Raw genomic sequence first — 15,771 nt, 5'->3', positions numbered from 1 at the left:
CTAATTAAAATCTGTCTGGAAAAGATGAGTGGATTAGGGTGCAGGGCCCAGGAGGCAGCCACAACCTACAAAGCAGTAAAACCTAATTCTAAGCCAGCACTCCTATAGTATTAAAGGGTTGTCCACTACTCAGACATCCCCTTCTTAAAGCGAACCTGTCACCACTTTTCTGTCCAACCAGCTAAAAATATAATTTTATTCAGTGTCCGCTATGCATTCCCTAAATACTTATGTAACCCCCTGCCCATGTATCACCCATAAAAACCTTTTATATTTCTTCCGCGATGTATGCTAATAGGGTCTGTCTGGTCCGATGGGTGTGTCTTCGGTTCACTCACTCCACGCCTCTCCTCGTCTGCTGCACGCAGTCCTTGATGTGTATAGGCGCATATCGCTGTAAGATATTGCGCTCGCGCAGTCAAATGGTTTCTCACGCGTGCACACTTCTGCTTTTCAGCTTTGCCCGCAGTTGGGCAAAGCATACTGCACACGCGCGAGACACCATTTGACTGCGCTGGCGCGATATCGCACAGCGATTTACGCTCTCCACATCAAGGACTGTGTGCAGCAGATGAGGAGAGTCATGGAGTGAGTGAACCGAAGCCACACCCATCGGATCGAATGGACCCTATTGGCATACATCGCTGGAGAAATATAATAGGTTTTTATGGGTGATACATGGGGAGGGGGTTACATAAGTATTTAGGGAATGCATAGCTGACACTGAATAAAATGATATTTTTAGCTTAGGACAGAAAAGTGGTGACAGGTTCCCTTTAAATGCTATATTCCCCAATGAAGAATAAAAAGAACATCCTCTCTCCTAATTTTCCACCACTTCCCTTAGGGTGTGTGTCCACGGTCAGTAAACGCTGCTTGTTTGACGCTGCGCAGAGCTGCAGCGTCAAACACGCAGCGTCCAGATGTTCCAGCATAGTGGAGGGGATTTGTTGAAATCCCGTGTCCACTATGCGTGGAAACCCGCACGCGGCGGGCCTACGACTCCGGACATGCTGCGCGTCTTTTCAGATCGCAGCATGTCCGTACACCTTGCGGGGACGCAGCATCCCCGCAAGGCATAACACAGGGCCCTATGGGAGGGGGGCGATGATCCCGGATGTGTACAGTTAACACATCCGGCATCATCGCGTCCCAGAAGAGGGCGGGGCTTAGCGCCGAGCGGCTTCGCCGCTCCGGCGATACCGCCGGCCATCCTGAACGTGGACACGCAGCCTTAGACGTCCCGAGTTCTCATCTGGAGGAAGTGTGAATAAAGCAGCCTTTGCAGCAGGGATGTGGAGTCGGATTCATGGAGTCTTGAGTCAGAGCCCATTTTGGTGGAGTCGGTGTCATGGAAATTGAGTCATGGAGTAGGAGCTTTATCTTACAGACTCCATAGCACTGTTTAGTAGGACTCGCGTGACATAGCAATGCCACACGATTCCTTGCAGCCCAGCACAGGAGGTGAGCATCTTTTCTTTATTTTACAATAGGGAATACAACATTTAAAGAAACTGTCTGAATAGTAGGACTTCCACCAATTTGGAAAATAAGGACTCTTTTCTCCCTCAATGAGATGACCATATATTTATATAACTTTACACCGAAGATTCTAATCCTGTTTCATTTAACAGTGTGTACCGGAAACCATTGAAGCATTTTTGTGCAATATGGAGTTGCCCAAAAATTTTCAGTTTTTTATTTATTTTTGTCAGCTCCACCAACTCTTTGAAAAGTTGACTGGAGTACATTTTGTCTCAGTGTAATGTGCATACTGCTTCATTAATTTGGCACATCTTACTCCAGCTGACTTCATATCTAGGTGGGCATACAAAATGCCAACCTTGAATAATCGGCCCCTCTGGGTATTAGTGTAAAGGCCCCGTCTCACATAGCGAGATCGCTAGCGAGATCGCTGCTGAGTCACAAGTTTTGTGACGCAACAGCGACCTCAGTAGCGATCTCGCTATGTGTGACACGTACCAGCGATCAGGCCCCTGCTGCGAGATCGCTGGTCGTGTCAGAATGGCCTGGACCTTTTTTTGGTCGTTGAGGTCCCGCTGACATCGCTGAATCGGTGTGTGTGACACCGATCCAGCGATGTCTTCACTGGTAACCAGGGTAAACATCGGGTTACTAAGCGCAGGGCCGCGCTTAGTAACCCGATGTTTACCCTGGTTACCAGCGTAAATGTAAAAAAAAACAAACAGTACATACTCACCATCTGTTGCCCGTCAGGTCCCTTGGCGTCTGCTTCCTGCTCTGACTGCCGCCGTAAAGTGAGAGCACAGCAGTGACGTCACCGCTGCGCTCTGCTCTCGGTGTACGGCGGCACACAGTCAGAGCGGGAAGCGGACGGCAAGGGACCTGACGGGCAACAGATGGTGAGTATGTAGTGTTTGTTTTTTTTGGTAACCAGGGTAAACATTGGGTTACTAAGCGCGGCCCTGCGCTTAGTAACCCGATGTTTACCCTGGTTACCCGGGTGTTGCAGGGGGACTTCGGCATCGTTGAAGACAGTTTCAACGATGCCGAAGTCGTTCCCCTGATCGTTGGTCGCTGGAGAGAGCTGTCTGTGTGACAGCTCCCCAGCGACCACACAGCGACAAAACAGCGACGCTGCAGCGATCAGCATCGTTGTCTGTATCGCTGCAGCGTCGCTGTGTGAGACGGGGCCTTAACAGTCATGTTACAGCTACCTCTCATTCACGGTCTACTTGCAAGAATGTTAAACAGTGGTCAGGGGACCCCGTTCTCTGATAAGAGGAACCCAGAGACTTCTTGTAAGTACAGCTTTAGCATTTACCACTTTCTGTTTCTAAGCCTTATGCTACTCCTCTTTTGTCTGACATGAAATCTACAAACAGAAAAATATTTCTGTGTCCAGATAGTTGGGGGGGCTCACAGAATGGGCAAAGCTTGTGTGCTTATCTTTTGTCTTCTGTTCCCTAGCTAAAGTAGATTCATTAATAAATACAATATAATTTACAATATAATTTACCAAATGTATTTCTATATTTTATCAGAATTGCCAGACCCTAAGGATCCAGGAGCTTGTCCACCTGAAGCATTTTTAAGCTGCCAACAACCTCAAGGGAAAAAGGTCCCAGTTCAGAGGTTGGCTAAGCAAGATAAAGTTCCTGTTGCACAACAAGACCATTCCTCATCCATTAAACAAAATACTACTACAGAAAACTTGCCTGGTTCAACCCAAGTCACCAAACCACTAGAAGAAACACCAAAACAACCAGTTGTGGACAACAAAGAAGTGACATCAGAGTCACCTAGTATGAGGGCAAAGGAGGATGAAGAACTGTCAAAAAAAGATGTGGAACTGTTAGTAAGTCTTTTTCCTTTATATGTACACAAATTAATAAAAAATTGTATATGATTCTAGTCAAACTATTGGTAACTCCTGTTCATCTAATGGTTTTCTTTGTTTTTATTGGGATGTGCAAATTGTAGATTCAGATTAAAAGCGGCAAAAGCACTAAAAACAATTTGTAAAGAAACATGTGAAACAAACTAGAATATGTGTAAAACATTAGATTCCTCAAAGTAGGGCCTCTTACTCTTTCTTAACTTTGCATCCCCTTGGCATTCTCTCAAGCAGCTTCACCTGATTGTCACCTGGAATAGCTTCCGATGAACAGGGCTGCCTCATCAAGCGTTTTTGTGGCATCACTGGATTTCAGAATGTATCTGCGATCCTCAGGTGTGTTTTGCAGAGGCAGTTTTGGCACACAGATCCATACAGTACTGAGCCCTATCCCACGACAGTTTTTAGGGTGCAGACAGACAGCTGTATTTCTTGTGCTAGGATTGCATTGCAGTGCACGGACTGGTCCGGCACCTCTCGTGATCTGAGCATGACAACGTGATGTAATTCTATGCAGCTGTCACACCTAGGTCAGTAGAACTGGATTGCAGTCCCAGGATTGCAATGCGATCCTCACACAATAAATACGGCCTTCTGTCTGCCCCCTAAGATAGAATATAGCAAGAATCTGTCAGCTAAAGAAAGAGAAAAAAGTCAATCATTACTTTATGATGTGACAGTGAATCTAGAAAATTTCTAGAACCTTGATGGAATCTTTAAGTGCATTTATGAAAACTATGATCCTTATCAGACCTTTGGGCTATGTAAGGGCTATGTGATGGAGAGGGATGTAGTTCTGCATCAGGTGACATGACCTTCAGAATTGCACTACCTCAACACAACCGAGATGTTTAGGATAAGTTGAATGACAGAGTGAAGGCAAACCAGCTCTACATCTTTGGGAATTTCTTGAACACTATTGGAAGGATATTCCAGGTTACAATCTAATGAAGCTGCCTGATAAATTGAGAAGAGTGTGTAAAGTTATCATCAGAGGAAAATGGAGGTGCTTTGAATGATCTAATGTTTAACACACTCCGGTTTGTTTTGCATGTTTCTTTACTCTTTGTTTCTGTATGTGTCCCATCATAGTTTTTTCGCCTTCAGTCTGTATCTACAAACAGGTGTATGTAAATGTTACAGGTACTGTATGTATGGCACGCATAAGTATATTTATTTTGCAGAATTTTGTAATTGATGTTGTGACAGGGCAACAGAGTAGAACATGTTACCTATGTTTCCCGTGCTTTTGGTATACTTCCCTGTAGATGAAGTGTTGACGCTGTACAAGGTTGGATGCAGCAGGAAATCTCCTGTCCATAAACCTGGACGGTGAAAAGGGTTAAATGGGATTCTGGCACTAGGTTTTCTCAATATAAGCTAAAGCCATCAACATTATTGACACTTATAGCAGTCTAGCAACCTGTATTTAAGTCCCCATGCACTCTGCATATCCCAAAAAATACCTTTTATAATCCTTCCATAAAGGGTGATGCAGTAGAGAGAGCATTGCTGTTCTTGCTCAGCGCCTCCTTTAAACTCCTAATCGCAGTCTTCCTGCCCTGCTTTGTGTGGATGACTAATAATATGTCATCCATGCAGCGCCCCTAAACAAACTAGCATGACAAACAGTGTAGGAGCAGGAGATAAGGGGCTGGCTGACATACTACAGAAAGTTTGGATGCTGGTCCAGTTTTTATTGCACAATACCCTAAGGGTATGTGTCCACGGGCCGGATTACATCCGGATTAGCTGCGGATTGAACGCTGCGTACAACTTGTATGAAATCCCGTCTCCACTATGCGTGCGGCCTTGCGTTTATGGACATGCAGCCCGTCTTTTTAGAACGCAGCATGTCTGTTTACCTTGCTGCGATGCTCCGTAGATAAATAACAGGGTACTATGTATAGGGTGCGGCGATTCCGGATGTGTGCAATGAACACATCCGGAATCACCGCTCGTACAGAAGGGGGCGGCGCTTTGGGTGGACCGGGTTTTCTGCTCTGTCCAAAGCGCCGACAATCTGGACCGTGGACACACACCCTAAAGGGTGCCATGTAACATTGACCTCTACATCCAGAATTGTAAAGGGTAGCTGACTGGTGCTGTAACCAGGGCTATGGAGTCGGTAAGCCAAACCACCAACTCTGACTCCGACTCCTCCATTTCTCTGACTCCGACTCCACAGCACTGGTCACTACTGAGCATGTACATAAAGTGCAGCACAGATTCATATCAGCTAAAAGCAGTGATCCTTAGATAAGGAACATAACAGACATTTATAGGACATTTCATAGCTTTTCCAAATTCTTATGAAAACATTTACAGCACATCCTGTACTGAACCCAATTTATTATATATTTTAGGAGTCTGAGTCGCTCCATTTTATACTGACTCTGACTTCACCAAAATAGACTCCGACTCCATAGTGCTGACTGTAACATCATGGATGAGAAGATCCAGAATAGCTGCTCTGTTACTGTTCCGATGCTGAAATGAATGTTTCAGAGCAATGTGGGAGCACACTCTCTAGACAGCCAATGAGGGTGTAGTGAGCGGGCAGAGAAGAGCGCCCCCTACAGCTTGGGTAGCATGGTGCTTGCGCTTACTGTGTTGGCAGTGAAAAGGATGATGGGTTTTGTTAGTAAAAATAAATCACAGGAAGCTGCCTAAACTGATAGAAGAGACTGTAAAGGAGTGGAAATCCTCAAAGGGAAGATATATATATATATATATATATATATATATATATATATATATATATATATATATATATATATATATATATATATATATATATATATATATATATATATATATATATATATATATATACACTTTTAAAAGAGTCTTTTATATTACAATACAGCACAGATCAGATTATTAAAAAATAATTCAACAGGTCAGAAGCTTTTTAAACCTACTATCCGATTTCTCTTTATTGTCTCTTTTGTCAAAGTGTATGTGTTGCAGTTGCCTGCTTGTCTACCTTTTCTCACCTTGCTGTACAGTGTCTGATCTCCTTGAACTGACTCATTCAGTCACGTGTTTTTGATCCCTGTGCTCTCGATGTCCCAGACAGCTTGCATAGATCAATGCACTTGAATATGTAGTTCAGATAATTTATGGTCTGCGTGTAGAAAATCGGAGTCTCCCATTAACTTCAATTGCTGCCATCATACCGCCATCATCTGTGTGGCAAAAAGTTTTAATGGATCCATTGCAAATATTAGCATAGGATCTGAATTTGGCCTTGTATAATTTTTTTTTTTCAGTGTATAAAATTAGATGCCAGAAACTTACCGTATATACAGATCTGAAAAATGGACATACAGATGGCATAGAGTTGACCAATTGTTCTTTTATCTAGAGAAAAATTGAACAACTTTACATACCGTACATCTGTCTAAACTCTATTTTAAGCTAGTAGTATATAAGAATTTACTTCTTTGGATAAAAAAGGTATGTGAGGAGGCAGAGCTGGCAGGAGGAGAAAGAACTGAAGAATGAACACTGGTAAGACGCCTGTCTGACTCCCTGCATCAAAACTTTGGTCATAGATCACAGCCCTGCCCTATTGGAGCCAGCTATAAAGATGCTGAGGAGCAACTATCGAGGTAAGAAATACTTTCCAGAGAATCTTTTAGAACACAATTTACAGTTCCACAGCATGGAGTGCTACAACATCTGTAAGCAAATGTTTACATTATTTTTTATTGTAGTAGATAATATATTTTGCTTTACAATTAATCCTAGAGGTAAACTTTTTGTTCTCTGTTCTCAAATTTGTATTACCCTGATACATTAAAAATGACACTTACTGTAGCCTTTCTACCAACAGAAGAGAGAAAACTCGTTTGGAACAACTTCAACTAGAGCAGCGTTTAATGGAAGAAAAGAATAAACGCAAGAAAGCTCTACTTGCAAAAGCAATTGCTGAAAGGTGAAGCTCTTTCTTTGTTTCATATTACAGTGTCTTGCGAAAGTGTTCGACCCCCTTGAACTTTTCAACCTTTTCCCACATATCATGCTTCAAACATAAAGATACCAAATATTAATTTTTGGTGAAGAATCAACAACAAGTGGAACACAATTGTGAAGTTGAACAAAATGTATTTATTTATTTTTTTTTTACTTTTGTGGAAACTCAAAAACTGAAAAGTGGTGACTGCAATATTATTTGGCCCCTTTACTTTCAGTGCAGTAAACTCACTCCAGAAGTTCATTGTGGATCTCTGAATGATCCAATGTTGTCCTAAATGCCTAATGATGATAAATATAATCCACCTGTGTGTAATCAAGTCTCCGTATAAATGCACCTGTTCTGTGATAGTCTCAGGGTTCTGATTGAAGCACAGAGAGCATCATGAAGACCAAGGAACACAACAGGCAGGTCCGTGATACTGTTGTGGAGAACTTTAAAGCTGGATTTAGATACAAAATTATTTCCAAAACTTTAAACATTCCAAGGAGCACTGTGCAAGCGATCATATTGAAATGGAAGGAGTATCATACCACTGCAAATCTACCAAGACCCGGCCGTCTCTCTAAACTTTCATCTCAAACCAGGAGAAGACTGATCAGAGATGCAGCCAAGAGACCCATGATCACTCTGGATGAACTACAGAGATCTACAACTGAAGTGGGACAGTCATAGGACAACAATCAGTCGTACACTGCACAAATCTGCCCTTTATGGAAGAGTGGCAAGAAAAAGCCATTTCTCAAAGAGATCCATAAAAAGTGTTGTTTAAAGTTTGCAACAAGCCACCTAGGAGACACACCAAACATGTGGAAGAAGGTGCTCTGGTCAGGTGAAACCAAAATCGAACTTTTTGGCAGCAATGCCAAACGATATGTTTAGCGTAAAGGCAACACAGCTCATCACCCTGAGCACACCATCCCCACTGTCAAACATGGTGGTGGCAGCATCATGATTTGGGCCTGCTTTTCTTCAGCAGGGACAGGGAAGATGGTTAAAATTGATGGGAAGATGGATGGAGCCAAATACAGGACCATTCTTGAAGAAAACCTGTTGGTGTCTGCAAAAGACCTGAGACTGGGATGGAGATTTGTCTTCCAACAAGACAATATCCCAAACATAAAGCAAAATCTACAGTGGAATGGTTCACAAATAAACATATCCAGGTGTTAGAATGGCCAAGTCAAAGTCCAGACCTCAATCCAATCGAGAATCTGTGGAAAGAGCTGAAAACTTCTATTCACAAACGATCTTCATCAAACCTCACTGAGCTCGAGCTGTTTGCCAAGGAGGAATGGGCAAGAATTTCAGTCTCTCGATGTACAAAACTGATAGACATACCCAAGCGACTTGCAGCTGTAATCGCAGCAAAAGGTGGCACAACAAAGTATTAAGTTAAAACAGCCGAATAATATTGCACACCCCACTTTTCAGTTTTTGAATTTCCACAAAAATTTAAAATAACCAATAAATTTCGTTCAATTTCACAATTGTGTTCCACTTGTTGTTGATTCTTCACCAAAAATTAACATTTGGTATCTTTGTTTGAAGCATGATATGTGAGAAAAGGTTGAAAAGTTCCAGGGGGCCAAATTCTTTTGCAGGCCACTGTATATTCCTTTATTTTTAGATTTTGCTTTTGTCCATGATAAAGTGAATACAAAAAAATCATACATTGAAAAAAATGTATTTACATAAAGACCTGATTGAAGCAATAGTTGATGGCAAATGAGCCTTAATGAGCTTTAAAATGAGCTTTAACCCCTTAATCCCTTATGACTTACTATCCCGTCGAGGTGGGGTGGGCCTTAATTCCCACCGACGGGATAGTACGTCATATGCGATCGGCCGCGCTCACGGCCGGGTGTCAGCTGACTGTCGCAGCTGACATCCGGCACTATGTGCCAGGAGCGGTCATGGACCGCCCCCGGCACATTAACCCCCTGCACTGCGATCAAACATGATCGCAGTGTTCCGGCCGTATAGGGAAGCATCGCGCAGGGAGGGGCTCCCTGCGGGCTTCCCTGAGACCCTCAGAGCAACGTGATGTGATCGCGTTGCTCCGAGCGTCTCTTACCTCCTCCTCCTTGCAGGCCCCGGATCCAAGATGGCCGCGGGGCTGCATCCGGGTCCTGCAGGGTGTGGCTTACCAAGCGCCTGCTCAGAGCAGGCGCTGGTAAGCCTGCAGCGCTGTAAGTCAGATCGCTGATCTGACAGAGTGCTGACAGAGCGATCTGTGATGTCGGGACAAAGTTAAAAAGTAAAAAAAAAAATTTCCACATGTGTAAAAAAAAAAAAAAAAATCCTAAATAAAGAAAAAAAAAATATTATTCCCATAAATACATTTCTTTATCTAAATAAAAAAAAACAATAAAAGTACACATGTTTAGTATCGCCGCATCCGTAACGACCCAACCTATAAAACTGTCCCACTAGTTAACCCCTTCAGTGAACACCATAAAAAAAAGGCAGAAAACAACGCTTTATTATCATACCGCCGAACAAAAAGTAGAATAACACGCGATCAAAAAGACAGATATAAATAACCATGGTACCGCTGAAAACGTCATCTTGTCCCGCAAAAAACGAACCGCCATACAGCATCATCAGCAAAAAAATAAAAAAGTTAGTTTTCAGAATAAAGCGATGCCAAAATAATTATTTTTCCTTTAAAAGTTTTTATCTTATAAAAGCGCCAAAACATAAAAAAATGATATAAATGAGGTATCGCTGTAATCGTACTGACCCGAAGAATAAAACTGCTTTATTCATTTTACCAAACGTGGAACGGTATAAACACCCCCCCAAAGAAATTCATGAATAGCTGGTTTTTGGTCATTCTGCCTCACAAAAATCGGAATAAAAAGCAATCAAAAAATGTCACGTGCCCGAAAATGTTACCAATAAAAAGTCAACTCGTCCCGCAAAAAACAAAACCTCACATGACTCTGTGGACCAAAATATGGAAAAATTATAGGTCTCAAAATGTGGAGCCGCAAAACCTTTTGCTATAAAAAGCGTCTTTTAGTGTGTGACAGCTGCCAATCATAAAAATCCACTATAAAGAACGCTATAAAAGTATATCACACCCCCCTTCATCACCCCCTTAGTTATGGAAAAATAATAAAATTAAAAAAATGTATTTATTTCCATTTTCCCATTAGGATTAGGGTTATGGCTAGGGCTAGGGTTAGGGTTGGGGCTAGGGTTTGAGCTAAAGTTAGGGTTAGGGCTAAAGTTAGGGTTGGGGCTAAAGTTACGGTTAGGGTTTGGATTACATTTACGGTTGGGATTAGAGTTAGGGGTGTGTCAGGGTTAGGGGTGTCGTTAGGGTTACCGTTGGGATTAGGGTTAGGAGTGTATTTGCATTAGAGTTTCAGGTAGAATTGGGGAATTTCCACTGTTTAGGCACATCAGGGGCTCTCCCAACGCGACATGGCGTTCGATCTCAATTCCAGCCAATTCTGCGTTGAAAAAGTAAAACAGTGCTCCTTCCCTTCCCAGCTCTCCCGTGCGCCCAAACAGGGGTTTACCCCAACATATGGGGTATCGGCGTACTCAGGACAAATTGGACAGCAACTTTTGGGGTCCAATTTCTCCTGTTACCCTTGGGAAAATACAAAACTGGGGGCTAAAAAATAATTTTTGTGGAAAAAAAATTATTTTTTATTTTCACGGCTCTGCGTTATAAACTGTAGTGAAACACTTGGGGGTTCAAAGTTCTCACAACACATCTAGATAAGTTCCTTGGGAGGTCTAGTTCCCAATATGGGGTCACTTGTGAGGGGTTTCTACTGTTTGGGTACATCAGAGGCTCTGCAAATGCAACGTGACGCCTGCAGACCAATCCATCTAAGTCTGCATTCCAAATGGCGCTCCTTCCCTTCCGAGCTCTGTCATGCACCCAAACGGTGGTTCCCCCCCCCACATATGGGGTATCAGCTTACTCAGGACAAATTGAACAACAACTTTTGGGGTCCAATTTATCCCGTTACCCTTGTGAAAATACAAAACTGGGGGCTAAAAAATCTATTTTGTGAAAAAAAAAAAAAAATAATGATAATTTTTATTTTCACGGCTCTGCATTATAAACTGTAGTGAAACACTTGGGGGTTCAAAGCTCTCAAACTCATCTAGATAAGTTCCTTAGGGGGTCTACTTTCAAAAATGGTGTCACTTGTGGGGGGGTTTAATGTTTAGGCACATCAGGGGCTCTCCAAACGTGACATGGTGTCCCATCTCAATTCCAGTTAATTTTGCATTGAAAAGTCAAACGGCGCTCCTTCCCTTCTGAGCTCTGCCATGCACCCAAACAGTCGTTTACCCCCACATATCGGGTATCAGCGTACTCGGGACAAATTGCACAACAACTTTTGGGGTCCAATTTCTTCTCTTACCCTTGGGAAAATAAAAAATTGGGGGCAAAAAGATCATTTTTGTGAAAAAATATGATTTTTTATTTTTACGGCTCTGCATTATAAACTTCTGTGAAGCACTTGTTGGGTCAAAGTGCTCACCACACATCTAGATTAGTTCCTTAAGGGGTCTACTTTCCAAAATGGTGTCACTTGTGGGGGGGTTTCAATGTTTAGTCATATCAGGGGCTCTCCAAACGCGTCCCATCTCAATTCCAGTCAATTTTGCATTGAAAAGTCAAATGGACTTCCGAGCTCTGCCATGCGCCCAAACAGTGGTTTACCCCCACATATGGGGTATCAGCGTACTCAGGACAAATTGTGCAACAACTTATGGGGTCCATTTTCTCCTGTTACCCTTGGTAAAATAAAACAAATTGGAGCTGAAATAAATTTTTTGTGAAAAAAGTTAAATGTTCATTTTTATTTAAACATTCCAAAAATTCATGTGAAACACCTGAAGGGTTAATAAACTTCTTGAATGTGGTTTTGAGCACCTTGAGGGGTGCAGTTTTTAGAATGGTGTCACACTTGGGCATTTTCTATCATATAGACCCCTCAAAATGACTTCAAATGAGATGTAGTCCCTAAAAAAAAATGGTGTTGTAAAAATGAGAAATTTCTGGTCAACTTTTAACCCTTATAACTCCCTAACGAAAAAAATTTTGGTTCCAAAATTGTGCTGATGTAAAGTAGACATGTGGGAAATGTTATCTATTAAGTATTTTGTGTGACATATCTTTGTGATTTAAGGGCATAAAAATTCAAAGTAGGAAAATTGCGAAATTTTCAAAATTGTGGCCAAATTTCAGTTTTTTTCACAAATAAACGCAAGTTATATCGAAGAAATGTTACCACTATCATGAAGTACAATATGTCACGAGAAAACAATGTCAGAATCGCCAAGATCCGTTGAAGCGTTCCAGAGTTAAAACCTCATAAAAGGACAGTGGTCAGAATTGTAAAAATCGGCCCGGTCATTAACGTGCAAACCACCCTCGGGGCTTAAGGGGTTAATGGGGATAAATGTAAGGTCATGCACTTGGGCAGAAGTAATAAGATGTATTTATGTGCTTAATTCTAAAACTCTGGGCAAAACCGTCAATGAAAAAGACCTGGGTGTATGGGTGGATGACAAACTCACATTTAGTGGCCAGTGTCAGGCAGCTGCTACAAAGGCAAATAAAATAATGGGATGCATTAAGTGGCATAGATGCTCATGAGGAGAACATAATTTTACCTCTATACAAGTCACTTGTTCGACCACACTTAGAATACTGTGTACAATTCTGGTCTCAGGCGTATAAGAAAGACATAGCTGAACTAGAGCGGGTGCAGAGAAGAGTGACCAATGTTATTAGAGGACTGGGGGGTCTGCATTACCAAGATAGGTTATTACACTTGGGGCTATTTAGTTTGGAAGAAAGAAGGCTAAGGGGTGATCTTATTTTAATGTATAAATATATGAGGGGACAGTACAAAGACCTTTCTGATGATCTTTTTAATCATAGACCTGAGACAGGGATAAGGGGGCATCCTCTACGTCTGGTGGAAAGAAGGTTTAAGCATAATAAAAGACGCGGATTCTTTACTGTAAGGCTAGTTTCACACTAGCGTTAACTGCATTACGTCGCAAATCCGTTTTTTTGCCGAAAAAACGGATGCGTCAAAAAAGTGAAAAACGGTGACAAACGTATGCCACGCATCCAGCATTTCGACGGATCCGTCGCAAATCCGCTAAACGTTTCCGTCGAAAATACTGGATGCGTTGCATACGTTGCATCCGTTTTTACCATCCGTTGCATCCGTTTTTACGACGGATCCGTTTTTAAAATGGGAGGCTCCCAAATTTGATTGGCTACTGGAAAATATGGAAAACTATATAATTACTGTTTTTACAGCCCATCTTTGAGGGTTTTAGTTTTGTGGCAGCGATGGAAGGTGTTCTTGTGAGGATTGCACTTAAATACGTGGCACTTAAATACGTGGCACTTAAATACGTGGCACTTAAATACGTGATACGTGGCACTGAAATACGTGGCACTGAAATACGTGGCACTGAAATACGTGGCACTTAAATACGTGGCACTTAAATACGTGGCACTTAAATACGTGGCACTTAAATACGTGATACGTGGCACTGAAATACGTGGCACTTAAATACGTGGCACTTAAATACGTGGCACTTATATACGTGGCACTGAAATACGTGGCACTTAAATACGTGGCACTTAAATACGTGGCACTTAAATACGTGGCACTTAAATACGTGGCACTTAAATACGTGGCACTTAAATACGTGATACGTGGCACTGAAATACGTGGCACTTAAATACGTGGCACTTAAATACGTGGCACTTATATACGTGGCACTTAAATACGTGGCACTTAAATACGTGGCACTTAAATACGTGGCACTTAAATACGTGGCACTTAAATACGTGATACGTGGCACTGAAATACGTGGCACTTAAATACGTGGCACTTAAATACGTGGCACTTATATACGTGGCACTTAAATACGTGGCACTTAAATACGTGGCACTTATATACGTGGCACTTATATACGTGGCACTTATATACGTGGCACTTAAATACGTGGCACTTAAATACGTGCCACGTATATAAGTGCCACGTATTTCAGTGCCACGTATTTCAGTGCCACGTATTTCAGTGCCACGTATTTCAGTGCCACGTATTTCAGTGCCACGTATTTAAGTGCCACGTATTTAAGTGCCACGTATTTAAGTGCCACGTATTTAAGTGCCACGTATTTAAGTGCCACGTATTTCAGTGCCACGTATTTCAGTGCCACGTATTTAAGTGCCACGTATATAAGTGCCACGTATATACGTGGCCATATATGTGGGGTTGAAGGCCCAGGCCAGGTTTATATAGATTTGGGGGTGTCTGGCCATTTGGCAACAAAATCCAGCTTCTGAGCATGCTCAGTGTAAAAAAACGTATTGCAGCGCTGCATTGCGTCGTACGACGTGTCCCGACGCATCCGTCGCTCATAGGCTTCCATTGTAGCCAACGACGCATGCCGCAGGATGCGTCGCGACACGTTTTTTAGGCGGAGACAAAAAACGCTACAAGCAACGTTTTTTGCCGACGACGTATCGCCAAATTTCGACGCATCCGTCGTAAAACGTACACGACGTATGTCAATCCGTCGCAATACGTCGCCAATACAAGTCTATGGGGAAAAAACGCATCCAGCAAAAACTTTTGCTGGATGCGTTTTTTCGGAAAAAAGACGTTTTGAGACGTAATGCAGTTAACGCTAGTGTGAAAGTAGCCTAAGAGCAGTGAGACTAAGGAATTCTCTGCCGTATGATGTTGTAATGAGTGATTCATTACTTAAATTTAAGAGGGGACTGGATACCTTTCTTGAAAAGTATAATGTTACAGATTATATATACTAGATTCCTTGATAGGAAATGTGGAGGCGGGAAGGAATTTTTTTCCCCAATGTGGAGCTTACTGTTTGCCACATGGGTTTTTTTTGCCTTCCTCTGGACCAACATGTTAGGGCATATTAGGTTAGGCTATGGGTTGAACTAGATGGACTTAGTCTTCCTTCAACCTTAATAACTATGTTATTATGTTCTGGTGACAGATTGCCTTTAGCGCCTTAACAACCGATCACATACATTTTTTTCATAGTTTAAAGGGAACCTGTCACCACGTTTTTGGAAGATGGGATAAAAATAGCGTTAAATAGGGGCAGAGGTGGGCGTTACATTAGTGTGTGTGTTATGCGTTTATTACCCACCTAAGTTGCCGAAATAACTTTGCAAAGTCTCCGTTTTCGCCTGTCAATCAGGCTGGTCAGGTCACATGGGCGTGGTGTCTTCACCCAGATTTGGCGTAGTTTTCCGTTGGTGGCGTAGTGGTGTGCGCATGCCCAAAGTCCGGAATCCTCTTCCAGGGGATTTAAAATAGCGCGGTGTTCGTTATTGCATTGGTGATCGGTGGGCGCGGCCATCTTC

The 15,771-nt window shown here is 42.4% G+C and overlaps 1 protein-coding gene across 2 annotated transcripts in view; it reads left to right on the top strand.

Moving 5' to 3' along the window:
• The window catches only part of GORAB (golgin, RAB6 interacting), a 261,302-nt gene that overhangs the window by 119,235 nt on the left and 126,296 nt on the right, over positions 1-15,771 (top strand). Inside the window, exons 2-4 of one of the 2 annotated variants that reach the window (XM_077276222.1) lie at positions 3,027-3,336; positions 6,940-6,996; positions 7,221-7,322. In XM_077276222.1, coding sequence (XP_077132337.1) covers positions 3,027-3,336; positions 6,940-6,996; positions 7,221-7,322 — 469 coding nt within the window. The remainder of the gene's footprint in view (positions 1-3,026; positions 3,337-6,939; positions 6,997-7,220; positions 7,323-15,771) is intronic. The other variant, XM_077276223.1, reaches the window with a different exon arrangement.

The sequence above is a fragment of the Ranitomeya variabilis genome, chromosome 8, assembly GCF_051348905.1.
Source record: "Ranitomeya variabilis isolate aRanVar5 chromosome 8, aRanVar5.hap1, whole genome shotgun sequence".
NCBI classification, from domain to species: domain Eukaryota; kingdom Metazoa; phylum Chordata; class Amphibia; order Anura; family Dendrobatidae; genus Ranitomeya; species Ranitomeya variabilis.
This window is presented reverse-complemented; position numbering and strand designations above follow the sequence as displayed.